At 38.4% G+C, this 13,760-nt stretch overlaps 1 protein-coding gene across 14 annotated transcripts in view; it reads left to right on the top strand.

The window, feature by feature from the left end:
• Positions 1-13,760, top strand: part of camk2b1 (calcium/calmodulin-dependent protein kinase (CaM kinase) II beta 1) — a 65,506-nt gene that overhangs the window by 25,927 nt on the left and 25,819 nt on the right. For 8 of the 14 annotated variants that reach the window (XM_081366521.1, XM_081366516.1, XM_081366509.1 and 5 more), the window contains exons 7-13: positions 3,536-3,638; positions 3,781-3,864; positions 5,206-5,300; positions 6,370-6,492; positions 6,600-6,683; positions 6,766-6,808; positions 9,385-9,480. In XM_081366521.1, the coding sequence (XP_081222647.1) occupies positions 3,536-3,638; positions 3,781-3,864; positions 5,206-5,300; positions 6,370-6,492; positions 6,600-6,683; positions 6,766-6,808; positions 9,385-9,480 (628 nt within the window). The remainder of the gene's footprint in view (positions 1-3,535; positions 3,639-3,780; positions 3,865-5,205; positions 5,301-6,369; positions 6,493-6,599; positions 6,684-6,765; positions 6,809-9,384; positions 9,481-13,760) is intronic. The other 6 variants (XM_081366518.1, XM_081366520.1, XM_081366512.1 and 3 more) reach the window with 1 other exon arrangement.

Raw genomic sequence — 13,760 nt, 5'->3', positions numbered from 1 at the left:
TTATCTTAACTGCCAAAAAGCTCCCATGCAACACATATTTAACGCTTTGTGGTTTGTCGGTGGAGAGGGTGATGCTTAGAAACTGTTTCGGAATGCATGCTGCATGTTTTTCTGTCATTTATAATCTCATAAACAGTTCTTACAGTGGTTTGCTTTTATGTCTTGTTTGTATGTCTCGTATGCATGTATAAGTGGTTTGATTGTGACTTGTGACTACTGTATATTTTTAATGTCATTTTATAAATGCCCATTTATCTGCAGGTTATCTTCAAAATTCACAAATCCTTTAAAAAAATAAAACGTTGTTATTCAAAGACCAAAACGGTGCACTTTTGACCGATTTATAAAGGTTTGGTTATTAAATTTGGGTAATTGGATAATTGAACTCGGTATGCTTTTCAGGTTGTTGTGTGCTCAGATGATAAATGAAACCAGTCGTGGCAAAGTTCTTCAGCAACAAGCTACCTCACAATATTTCAGCTGAACAAATTTTACGTGTTGCTACTCAGCCATCATTTTTGGTCATGATGAAGTGCTCCCACACTGCTGACATGTTTCCCTTTTGTATCTTATCTAAGATACTGAAACAGTCAAAACGCATCATCAGGAAACATCACTAGCTATGTTTCCATCACCCTGTGGCAAATTGAAAATAAATGAATTATGCATTTCTTCTTCTGTTTGTTGCATTTAATTTGGTGATTGCAAGCTGTAGGCCCAAATTTATAACTTGCCCTATTGTAACTGATTGCAGTCCTGTCTCCATTTTCTATGAATGTCTTGTTTTATTTACTGTTGGTTACTAGGTTACCAATACCACGTCATCCGCTCAAACAACTTGATGGAAACGCACCTAATTCGCATTTGTTTTTTTGACCTTTAAAGGTGCATTGCGCAACATTTCATGTTAAAAATACCCGTTTTTCTAACCCATACATGCTTAAACAATTGCCTGATGGGCTGAATGAGCCCTTCTCTGATCACTGCGATTGCCTCTATAATCCTGTACAGTAAAATAAATAAGAGGGATTCGGGTCGGAATTTGAGACTGGGCGTGATGTCATGCGCGTTCAGTTGCAGTGTTGCCCTGCGCCAGAGGGGGCATAGGTCTGCAAAAACTCAGAGACTTGCGCAATGCACCTTTAAAAAGATTTGCTTCATGTTTGGGTGGAAACCTAGCTACTGTGTGAAACTGAAAACTCTTTTTTTTTTTTTTTTCAGCTGAATATTTTGGTTGCCGATATTTTCAGTGCATCACTAGATTTGATCTGTGTAGGTTTAGATTCATGCTTCAGTTTCAATATAGCAGTATCCAGAAAAAGAAACGAGGTAAAAGCTAAAAATGGTGTTGCTACGGTCAGCTCCATACTCTACTCTGACAGCACCAGCACTCTGGTTTCACGCTATCTGTGTCTACCCACACTGGAGTGCCCTTTTGAATGGAAGCCCGGGGCACGCGCTCCTCCACAGCGGGACTCTGAGTGGACATGACAGGAATGCCACTGCAGAAAAGAGCAGCGATCTTGCACACAGCCACAATAGCACAGGACACGTATATCGACACCTATGCTAAACAAGAAAACTTAACCAACTCAAGCCAATTTAACCAGTGCACCCAGCTGTGTGTGTGTGTGTGTGTGCATATTTATGTACTTTTTTTCTTGGCTGTGCCCATGCTGATGAGATTTTTGCTAGGAAGTCAAGTCATGGATTTCTCTGCAGAGGTTAAACGTTCGTGAAAGAGCATTGGAGAGCGATTTTTGGCAGATCTTCTTTGCTGGATTTGTTCTCAGAGGGTGCTGTTCATCAAAAATCCTCCCACTGCTGAGATTTAAGGCTGGGATTAGCTCCTGGTGTTCCAGCCCTCAGCAGTGTGCATGTTTAACCTCTTTTTGAGGGGGGAGTAGTCTGCATTAGCTATGCTACAGTATATGAGTTCTTCTGAGGATGGAGACAAAATCTAGGAAATTTTAATGAAGGGATGGTGATAATGATGTGATATTGAGCGTTTTGGAACAAGGATAACAATGTAAAAAAGTAGATATCCACTGGCTCTAAATGAAACATTTAGAAGCCACATTTGCTTCATAGCTTTAACGCCCATAGATATGTATAGTCAAGTCAAGTCACCTTTATTTATATAGCGCTTTACACAATACAGATTGTTTCAAAGCAGCTTTAAGGTTATAACAGGAAAATTATGCATTTCTGCTGTTGTTCAGCTGAAGTCAGTTCCGTATTGATTCAGTTCCATTGTAAAGATTATAAATTATTTAATTAGTTAATTTAATCTATAAAGCAGTTCTGCAAAAAATTATGTCATCGTCCAGCTCAGTTCAGTTCTCACACAACAGTGTCAGTACAGTCAGATCAATAATATTGTTGAATATTAAGTATACGCAGATGGTCTGCTGTACGTAAGGCATCCACTGTATAGGAAAGGTCAAAGTCAGTCTGTGAGCACTTGAGACCAAGTTGACTGTGTCTGCCACCACAGCTAATATCTAGATCTATATAGACTTCAGCAGATTTTCATTGGATTTTGTTTACCATTAATGTTAGATCATTCTGCATAAGCTATTGGCTTGAATCAGTCTCTTATATATCTCTACTTAAAAGAAGGGGGTCTTGAAAAATAAAATAAAAAATATATTATTGAAAGAACTCTGTTCACCAAAGCTGCATGTATCTGATGTAAAATATAGTAAAAACGCTAACATTGTGAAATATTACTACAATTTACTATCACTGTTTTCTATTTTAATATATTTTAAAATGTAATTTATTCCTGTGATGGCAACGCAAAATTTCATTAAAGTCAGTATTTCATTACTCAAACAGTGTTTATTTGGAATAAAAATCTTTTGTAACATTATGAATGTATTTTTCTGTAAATGTATTGTTTTTATTTTTAAATCATCTTACTGACCCCAAACTTTTAAATGGTAGTGTAAATATTTTTTTTATGAGTTTAGTTGCCGTCTTTGTTGTGAATCAGATAGTGAGGGAAGTGCCAGATACTGCAATGCAGGAAAGGCTGCTTGAGATTTGACTATCTGGTGCAGTGCTTGTGAAGGTGTGTGTGACTGTGTTTGAGTTGCTAGCATTGTGATTTATAAGATAGTGTTGTGTGTGTGCGTGCTAGCAGAAGCATCAGGAGGCACTAGAGGGGATATCACATTATTAGCATCCATCAGTGACAGAGAATAATGAGGCTAGATAATCTGGGTCAGTCGGGAGAAAAACACGCACACATGCGCACACACTCTTATTGCCAGTGAAGACAAACGTATTTTCCAAATCCTTCATTTAGGAAAGTTCGTCAACCAAACTCAACATTCAACTAATATTTCAAAGAATCAGATTTTGAGGGTTGTTTGTATGCAATGTTACATTTGAACATGTGATGGATATCTGCCTATATATTATTGTTGTGTAGTGTGTGTTAGCATGCACAGTGTGTTTGTTATTGTGATTGTGTGCGTTTAAGGTGTGTGTTAAGGCAGGAGAAATGTTGTCTTGATTCTCCCTACAGCCAGAGAATCTGCTCTTGGCCAGCAAGTGCAAGAACGCTGCTGTGAAGCTGGCTGACTTTGGACTGGCCATCGAGGTGCAGGGAGACCAGCAGGCATGGTTTGGTATGTAATCGTAGCAATGTAGTTTGATTCTGAGACATGCCCACACGACTCTGTCTTGTGTGTGCTTACTACTTTTACAGTCACATTTTACTGGTGCAGCAGAATTATCTGAAAGAGTGTGTGCTTAACTTATGTTTTATAGGATTTGCAGGGACACCAGGTTACCTGTCACCTGAGGTGTTGAGGAAGGAGGCATATGGCAAACCGGTGGACATTTGGGCCTGTGGTAAATAAACTCAAATACAGTGACAAGCACATGCTAATTCTGAAGAGACAAAGAGATTTTATGTGCTGTGCTTCAAAACTAAGTGGGCTGCCTTGCTGTCTAACTTCCCTGCTGAAAAAAACCTTAACCAGCCCAAGAGGGTTTTCTGTTCTTAGCTGGCATCCAATCCTGTTCGAGCTGGTCTGATTTGCTGGTTGTAGGGGGGGTCTGGGTACTTCTTTTTTTGGCCTGCCAGCTTAACCAGCTTGGCCAGGATAGGTGATCGAGCAAACTAGGCTTCGGAAACGGTTCTAGGCTGGTTTGCTTAGTTTTGTTTTTCAGCAGGGTCCCAAAGGGATATTCACAAATACAGAGATTTTCAGTGACGGAGACAGGAAGTCATTCATTTTTAATGAGAGTTGGGGATTTCTAGTCGACCTACACTACACTAATTAAACCTACTAGCACACAACAGCACAGAGACTCTGTATCTTCATATACAGGGTTGGACAATGAAACTGAAACACTGTTGGAGTGTTGGATATAGTACCAATATACCAATATAGTGTTGGGAGTGTTTCACGCCTATATATATGCACAGCCTTGTGGCCAATCTCCACTGAATTTACATTCAATCAGTAAGAGCAGAGTGTGAAGGTTGAATTAGCAAAGTAATAGCGCAGGTGTACATAAAATATTGCAATTCTACAAAACATAATGGGAGACATATCAGAGATCAAAAGATGACACATTGTTGGTGCGCATCTCTCTGGCTCATCTGTGACCAGGACAGCAAGTCTTTGTGGTGTATCAAGAGCTATGGTATCCAGGGTAATGTCGGCATACCACCACGTAGCACTAACCACATCCAACAGAAGTAATTGTCAGCGCAAGAGGAAGCTGTCTGAAAGGGATGTCCAGGTACAAACCCAGATTGTATCCAAAAAAACCTAGAACCCCAGCTGCCCAAATCACTGCAGAATTTAATGCGTACCTCAACTCTCCTGTTTCCACCAAAACAGTTCGTTGAGAGCTCCACAGAGTTGATATTCATGGTCAGGCTGCTATAGCCAAACCTTTGATCACTTGTACCAATGCCAAATGTCAGTTTCATTGGTGCCAACTTTTATCTGTCATTCCCTAGACGAACTGATGCTTTATTGGCTGCAAAAAGAGGCCCTACACCATAGTAATAATTGTGTTCGAAAACCAGGTGTTTCAGATTCTTTGTCCAATGTATTTTTTAATACTTTTGAGTAAAGTACAAATTATATTACCTGACATATACTGTATGGAACAATCTTAAAAATGTTGCTTATGTATGCACTTGGAACAGAATCATTATTATTGTTCTCTATTCAGGTGTGATTCTGTACATTCTGCTGGTTGGATATCCACCTTTCTGGGACGAGGATCAGCACAAACTTTACCAACAGATCAAAGCTGGAGCTTATGATGTAAGTTTTACATACTTTCAGTTCTGTACCCCCCCCCCCCCTCTTTCCCCTCTTTCCCCTCTTTCCCCTCTTTATCAAGCTTTATTGTTTTTCAAGTATGTACTGAAGGATGCACTTCATGGATATACAGTCCTCATGCAGTTGTTTCTTGCTTCTCTGACACGTGTCCCATCTAATGTACTCGTGACATTTTGATGTTCCCACTCCATCTAGCTTGTGCAACATGTTTGTTTGATAAATGTTTCATGTAGGCAGGAGGGTTCACAAGAGATATTTTCTTTGATTGAAGTTATAGCAATGTTAGGTGTTAAAGAAGTTTTATTAATCATGTGTTTGAGTTTTGCCCCACCTCTCCGCTGCTGGTACTGATTTGTCTCGATTGATATTTGTTCTGATTTAATCATTCTATGAAAGCATTTTTAAATGTGAATGCAGAAATTGTATTTAGAATAGTGTATTTAAAGGTGCAGTAAGCGATTTCAGAGAAACGCTGTTGATATTTGAAATCACCAAAACAAACACGCCCCTACCCAAAAGAATCACACCACTGTCTTGATAGCTCCGCTCCCAAATTCACAAACAATTGCAACACAGGCACCTCCCCCCTATTGAGTATATGCCCCTTACTGCTGATTGGCTACAAGTGTGTTTCTCAGAAATCTCTTACTGCACCTTTAAGAAAATGTGATAAATGTATATTGATTTTCACATTATAAAAACATTTTATCACCATCACATAGTCAGAATATCATATTGAGAATGTTAATTCGTTTTTATTTGGGAGCATTGATTCATACTTGTTTTTGCCGATATGGGTTTTTCAAAGGGCAATTTTCTGTTTCTGAGCCAAAATCTGTTTCTGCATATTGCCAATGCATTAAATTCAGAAAATGGGACTTTAACAGGTGGTTTATTTCTGTACAGTATAATTTTCTTAGTAATTTTCTGCACACGTTATAGAAACTGCATTTTCCAACTGGTGGTTTATTTGATCAACAAAGATTTGCAGCTGTAGCTTATTAATACATCTGAATAATAGAATAATATATTTTTTTTATTTCTCTGGTAGTTTCCATCTCCAGAATGGGACACAGTTACTCCTGAAGCCAAAAACCTCATCAATCAAATGCTGACCATTAACCCTACCAAAAGAATCACTGCACAGGAAGCTCTCAAACACCCATGGGTCTGCGTATGTATTCTCCGATATGCACATGCAGACATATAAAACACTTATGCAAATACAGCAAAATGCAGGTCTAGATACAGTCAAAATCTTTTCCCTATTTGTTTCCATAGCAACGCTCTACTGTGGCTTCCATGATGCACAGACAAGAGACTGTGGAATGCCTGAAGAAGTTCAACGCCAGGAGGAAACTCAAGGTGTGTTTCATAGTAACACACAAACATGCTCACTCAATTTTATTTGTACACAAGAGGTTGAATTTCCTCCCTCTCCTCACAGGGGGCCATCCTCACCACCATGCTTGTGTCACGGAACTTCTCTGGTAAGTTACTCGGGTATGATGAAGCTGGATATTAACTCTTTGAATGGTTTTGATGGATAGCCAAGTTGACGGATCTGTGTATTTTCTGATTAGTCTGTTCTGTGTATGATCACATGTCTTGATGTGCTTTGTTGACTGCTGTCTACCAAAGAAATGTTCTAAGTCTCTTGGTCTCAATAAAAGTGAATTGTGGGCAAGACTGTCAATGCTATACAGGGTCCTACAAATTATTCTGACACTTAGATTGCAATTAAAATATTTGATTGTCATTGTATTAGACATCAAACTAAATGGCACCTGAAAAGAAAGGATGCAGACAGTCCCTCCAGATTGATTGTGATTGTTGAACACAATCCAAAAGCAACAAAATTTGTTTTTTTTTGCATTTTTGCGTTATTTGCCATTTAACAGCAAAACGATCACAAGAAGCGTAGAACTGCTTAAAGCTATTGACACATTAGTGCGATAAAGAAACATGTCACATGCTTAAATGGCCAAATACACATACATTTGTGTAAAAATTGTGTGGCTGAATTTGTTAAAACAAAAATAAACAAGCCTTCTGCATTTTTATCTGTCATGTATGACTATTGTATATCATGCATACATGCTAGTTTCCACAAAATTCTGGAAATTACCACAAAATCATATTGTATATCATGCATACATGCTAGTTTCCACAAAATTCTGGAAATTACCACAAAATCAGTATTTTTGATCACACATTTAAAAAAAAAAAATCCTTGTGGGAATTGCTAGAGTGTTTCTCAGAACTAACTTAAAGCAGAACTTGGTAACTTTTTTAACTTAATAAAACTGTCTAGAAATCATTTGGATGGTTAAACAACCTGTTCTGGTGATATTGATGACTTTCCCCGCTCCCCCCAGCGTTCCCAGGCGGAAAACCAACCTTGCAACTTGGGGACTACCGTCCCGGCAGCGATATTTTTTCCCCAGGATGGTAGAGGAAGACTCATGAATATTCATTAGGGAAGTCATCCCTGATTGGTCTTAACCCCAGTGACGGGTAGGTTTAGGGCGGGGTTAGGGGTAGGTCATCAGACCAATCAGGGATGACTTCCCTAATGAATATTCATGAGTCTTCCCCTACCATCCTGGGGAAAAAAATATCGCGGCCCGGCAAGTTAGAAATTGGAAGTCTCGTGAGAAGCAAGAACGAGCGCGAAACACGAATTGCTTTACGGCAATTCGACATAAACACACACGCATGTATGATGTATTACCAGATTACCCACCTCGGTAGACATAGCTCCACACGATACAGTTGGCTTGCTCCGATCATAACAAACGCACATGAGCAGCGATAGAGAGGGGGAGGAGGCCGCCGCAAGTGAGTTTTTTACGACCGTGTTGTGAAATATACGCCCCCCCACAGCTGTAGGAGGAGCTCGTGGGGAAAACATGCGACAACAAAAGGGAAAATCAGCGAAGAAGTGACTAGAGTTCGCTAGAGTTGCCGAGTTCTGCTTTAAATTTTTTGATAAATTACATTTACCAAAATAATCACAATTATTTGGCCAGTATTGTAATCATGATTATTTAATTTGATTATAAGTGGGCCATGTGACCAAAACCTTATATGAGTAATTTATTTAACAATAGCGATATATATCAAGTATATATTTTCTGGAAATAAGTTTGCTATGACTAAATTGTAGATACCAGTGAAATTTCGCAATTCTGTTTACCAATTTTGATACCAGAGCAGAGTACTAGGCTAACTAATGCAAGTAAAAATAAAAATAAATCCTCAAAAACAGTGATACAATAAAGAAAAAAAAAAGAAATTACAATAGGTCAAATAATACAAATGAAACCAATTTGGACTAGTTTATCTGGTATAATTTAAATATTACAAATTACCACTTATTATTAATAAGTGCCACTTAGTCCATTAACTAGTGTATAGACATTCATACATTTTTAAGTGTGGTTTAAGTGTCCACATACTTTTCGTGACCACTGTCTGCATACACTTACTCTCAGCCCACCACCTACTTACTATCCTTTCCTCTCCATCTCGCAGCTTGCGGTATTCATGTAGCTCTGACCTCACAGATATCATGCATAATACAAAATAGCATGCATTTGTAGGTTCCTCATTGAACGTATAATCTCTCTGTCTCTCACTGTCAGCTCTCTTTTATTTGATCTCCTTAATGGAAATTCAAGTAGTTATAGTAGCAAATTCTGCCTTCTGATCTCATCTGTGATGCCAGGGCTCTGCTTTTAACCGCTTCAGATGATGGTCCAACAGAGGACGTTGATAAATATGTGTGATTTTGAATGTTAGGAGGGACGATTCCCTCTGATTCAGAGTCAGATGTCAATATGGCTCCTGTTTAAGTGGGTATCATTTTGTTACGAGCCACCTGTCTCTCAAAGAAAAAAATGGTTTGATGTGTTCTTATAACTGACAGTTTCTTCTCCCATAGACTAATAAATGGTTCTCTTTCACTCTGCCCCCTTTCCTCTTCCCTCTCTTTCTCTCTTTGTTCCTCCCTCTGAATTTGTTTGTGATTGTGTGTGGGTGTGTGTGTGTGTGTGTGTGTTAGTGGGTAGCAGGCAGACCACGGCTCCCGCCTCGGTCACTGCGGCTGCGGCTGCTGTAGCCGCGGCTGCAGGCACCACAGCAGGGCTGGTGGAACAAGGTAGCGCCGCCCTGCTGGGCTTAATTCCTCTGACACTCTCTGTCTGAACACTCCTCCCATCCCCTCATCCCCTTATTCACATTCACATACTTTTTTAATTTCCCTTTTCATTTTCCATAGCATTCCCATATACCGTTTCCTTTTCCATTTCTTTCCGTTTTTCTTTCCCAATTCCTTACACTTTCCAGTTCCATTTTCCTTTTTTTCTTTCACTTTTCCTTTGTTTTCCTTTTAATATTCTGTTCTCTTTCTTTCAGTTTCCTTTCTTTCCGCTTCCTTTCAGTTTATGATTTCCTTTTCCTCTAGTCATTTATTTTCCCTTTCCATTTTCTTTTTCGGTTTCCTTGTTTGATGAATTCATTTTCTGTTTAATTTTCCTTTTTTTTCAATTTCTTTCATAACGAAAACTCGAACTCATGAACGAAACATCATTCAAACATCAACCCCCAATCATCCTCTTATTTCCTCTCTGTCACTCACTAGTCCATGATTGTCTCTGCATGGGGTTAAAGTGTGCACGATGACTCACCCTCTACCTGTCTTTCCTGCTGTTTCTTTTTCTTTCTTGTCCTCCACACTCCCTTGTCATTACTCACTTGCAGTTCATGTCTGAATATCATATGTAGCCACTTATTGGTCCTCTAAGCTGTCTGTCATCATCACTGTCATCATCATTTCATTCATCTTTTATTTATTTCACAGAGGAGCTACACCAAGATCCCTGCATGATGAAATCATTTTTCCTTCCCACTCTCCTTTTTGAGTCCTCCATCATTTCTTCCTTTCATATGTGCCATAAATCACTGCCTTTGACTTTTTTTCTGGTTTATTCTTATCCTCCTCCTCCTCCTCATCACTTTTCTTTGCCATTTTTTATCTGACAACCATAAGCCATCTTCACTTCCATCCTCTGTATTCCTCCTTCCTTCCTTTAACTCTGTCTTTTAATATGGTCTGTGAAGTTGAAGTTCACCCCTGTTTCCGGGGGTGGAACAGTCTGCCTGCTGTTGTGCTGAATGCTGCATGGGAGGTTGGACTAATGCATGTTCACTAACTTGGGGGTGTGATGGGCTGAATGGATCTTGTGCACTTGTGCATGGTCAAAGCTTCTTGACAACTGTACTCACTATATCAAAATGTTTTATATAGATTTTTTTCCTAAAAATAATATTTTTATTTTTATTTTCACTCTTTAGCATTTTTTAACCAGCATTTCATATATACTTGTATCGAAAGGACAATTATGTACAATTTCTATTAACATTAATTAGAAATACTGGATCCACAATATAAGGGAAAACACATGAAAACAATATAATTTTGTTCCATATTGGTGCCGTAGTGAGTATACAGTTGCAGTAGATTATTTTATAGGTTATTTTATAGTTCTATATACTACACTACTGTATGTGTACAATTTATCACAGTTAATCTTGGGCCTTCATGCCTGTAATTAAACATTATAGTTGTAGTTTGATCAAGAACATTTAATTTTGAATCTTTTTCTTGCTCCTTATTTCAACAATTCTTCATTCATTGCATCTCCTCCAGAACCGATAGCTCGGATATCAATCATTGCTAATCTATCACAAAACAAGTCGTTTTAAGGTCTTATTTTTACTTTAAGTGTGTGTTTTTTATATGTAATTACTGTAGACTATTTGAACAAGAGAATGACAGCATTACCTTTGTTATCAGTCACAGTCAAATTTCAGTCAAACGACTGTCTCTAAAAAGTTTTGACCAGATAGTGAAGGAAAAGCAAAAGACAAAATTCAAGATAGTTTTGATTTGTTTAACATTTTCTTGGTCACTGTGTTATCCCCACACAGTCAATTTGTGTTGTTTCATAGCACACTTATAATAAACAGAAAACTCCATTGGTGTGGATGCTAATATAAGTTAGTGTTGTAGTTTTTTTTTTTTTTGTTATAATTTTTGGTGTAAATTTTGTCCAGACATTTTACTGGATGTGTTATGAGTAGGACTGGCCTGTATATCGTAGCTAAAAAAAATTTTTCGATTTTTTTTTAGCTTTTTGTTGATGTTCAGTATATATCTTGATATTTATTTATTTATTTGCTCTGAAATGGTTTCAAATAATGTTTTTCTGTCAGTGGAAGAATCTTTTCGACCAAACAGCCATTGACATTTAAGCTTAGAGAAAAAAATAATGTGATTAATTAGAATTTCTTGATTTATCCTAACAGCTGTACTGGAGGAGAAGCCAGTGCCATTGTTTTGCCATTTACCTTCATGAGAGTGCAGAAAATGATTCAGGTTTAAATGTTTTTCAGCTTTTCCTTTTCCTGTTTTTTTATTCAATGCATCATGAGTGAGGTAGAAGGGTTGAGCTGGTACATTGAGCGTGTCTTGTGGCTCAATGTGAAGGCTGTGCTTCATATTTGATGCTCCCTCCACATGCCTGCAATCAAATATTTATGTAGTGCTGCCTCTCTCTGTTGTCCTCTACTACCCTCAGCCTGAGCAAACAGACTACTGCGCTATAGGCAGTTACACTACATATACTGATATCTGGATCATTCTGAATCCTCTGATTTGACTTTAATACAGTGCATAAAAGAGAATGCATTTATATTATATACAAGTATGTGAACTCCCGCTTCTAATTAACTAACTTGAGGAAGACTGACAGCAAAGGGGGGGGGGGATCAACTGCATATAAATGTCTAAAAAAAATATTTTAGTTTTTATGTTTTATAGTTAAAATCTATGTAATGCTCAGTTTTGCTTGTGCATTTATTATACGTAACACAAGATGCATTTCAATTCTGTTGTATTGAGATAATATTCTTTATTTAATATAAATATTATATTATTACTGTAATGATTAAATAAATGTGTTTAATGTAAATATGAATCAAAATATTTGATTATTTAATGTTACATTTTTCAAAGAGGACTAGGTTTTAGAGTAGTGAAACTGCTTATACAAAAACATCCTGGCACAAACATATTTGCCTGCTTGTTTTTTTTTTTTTACCTCGTTTGTGCTGACCCTGCAATATAGATAAACTCTGAGAAAAATGATGACTGTACTGAAAATAAGTTGACATACTACTTTTTTTTTTCTTGAGCCCCATATACAGCTCCACAGACATTTTTTTTTAACTTCACCGTTCATAGAAACAACACACGAGACTTTGGTTTTTTGACCTCTTCTCCACTGCTCTCTCTTTTTCTCTCCATTCTCTCTTCCTCTCTTTCTCTTGCTCTCTGTGTTAATGGCAAGGTAAGGAGTTCCGCTCACTCTAGAGTATTAAATGTTACTTCACCACTCCTGCTCTTTCTACAGGGACGCATGCTCATTTCTTCTCACTGATCTCTTTGGGCCACCAGATGGATGGATTGGTGGCCCAGATACAGTTCTAGGAGGATCTGTGTCAAATTCCAACCTTGAATGACCCTGTTCTTCGATTTATGACCAGAAATACTCTGGTCATAAATACTCTGGTTGTACCTATTTAATTTTCAATGCATAATGTCAGCCCATGTCATCCAGTGAACAGTCTTATTGGTGATGAAGCTGTATCTGTTGGATCTTTTTTTACAGAAATACAGAATTTTTCTGAATTAGAGTAATTTTGCTGAACTGATCTGATGAACACTATCTAGATCAGTAGTCTTATCCTCAGAAGTGCTAAGATACCCTTTAAAATGTGTAGTAGGGATGGGTGCAAGTACACGAGTACTCAGAAATTAAACACGTTTTTTTTCTCGTAACTCGATTTGATTGAACTTCGATTTGAAGACGTTTCACTGTGATTTAAATCCAGTGACAGCTATACACAAATGTACTAAAGGCATCACGTTTTTTTAGCATCATTTTTGCAGTATGAGTACTCAAGTATAGAAAATGATCAAAAAGGCCCATCCCCATGTTTAACTTGAGAAACAAAGCTTAGAATCTTTTCAGTGCTGCTAGGGTGTACTCACACTAGCTGCTAGCCAGTTTGAACCGTGCCCGAGTGCGTTTGACCACCAAAGCGCGGTTCGTTTGACTAGTGTGAGTGCTCCGAACCGTGCCCGGGCGCGGCTCGATTAGCCGGCCCTGGCCCGGTTGGAAGAGGTGGGCCAGAGCACGGTTCAGTTGGACTCGGGCGCGGTTCGCATGCAGTGTGAGCGCTAACCGTGCTGGGGCACGGAACAGGACGCGTGACGCAAACCTCCTCATACGAGCAGCACGATTACGTGAAAATTTTCGTGCCACAAAGGCGATAGATCTGTTTAACAACAGGCTGTGAGAGGGCTGTGGACCA

This window comes from Scardinius erythrophthalmus (assembly GCF_964197995.2).
Source record: "Scardinius erythrophthalmus genome assembly, chromosome: 5".
Lineage (NCBI taxonomy): Eukaryota > Metazoa > Chordata > Actinopteri > Cypriniformes > Leuciscidae > Scardinius > Scardinius erythrophthalmus.
The sequence above is the reverse complement of the archived record's forward strand: the minus strand, read 5'-3'. Positions and strand labels throughout refer to the sequence as shown.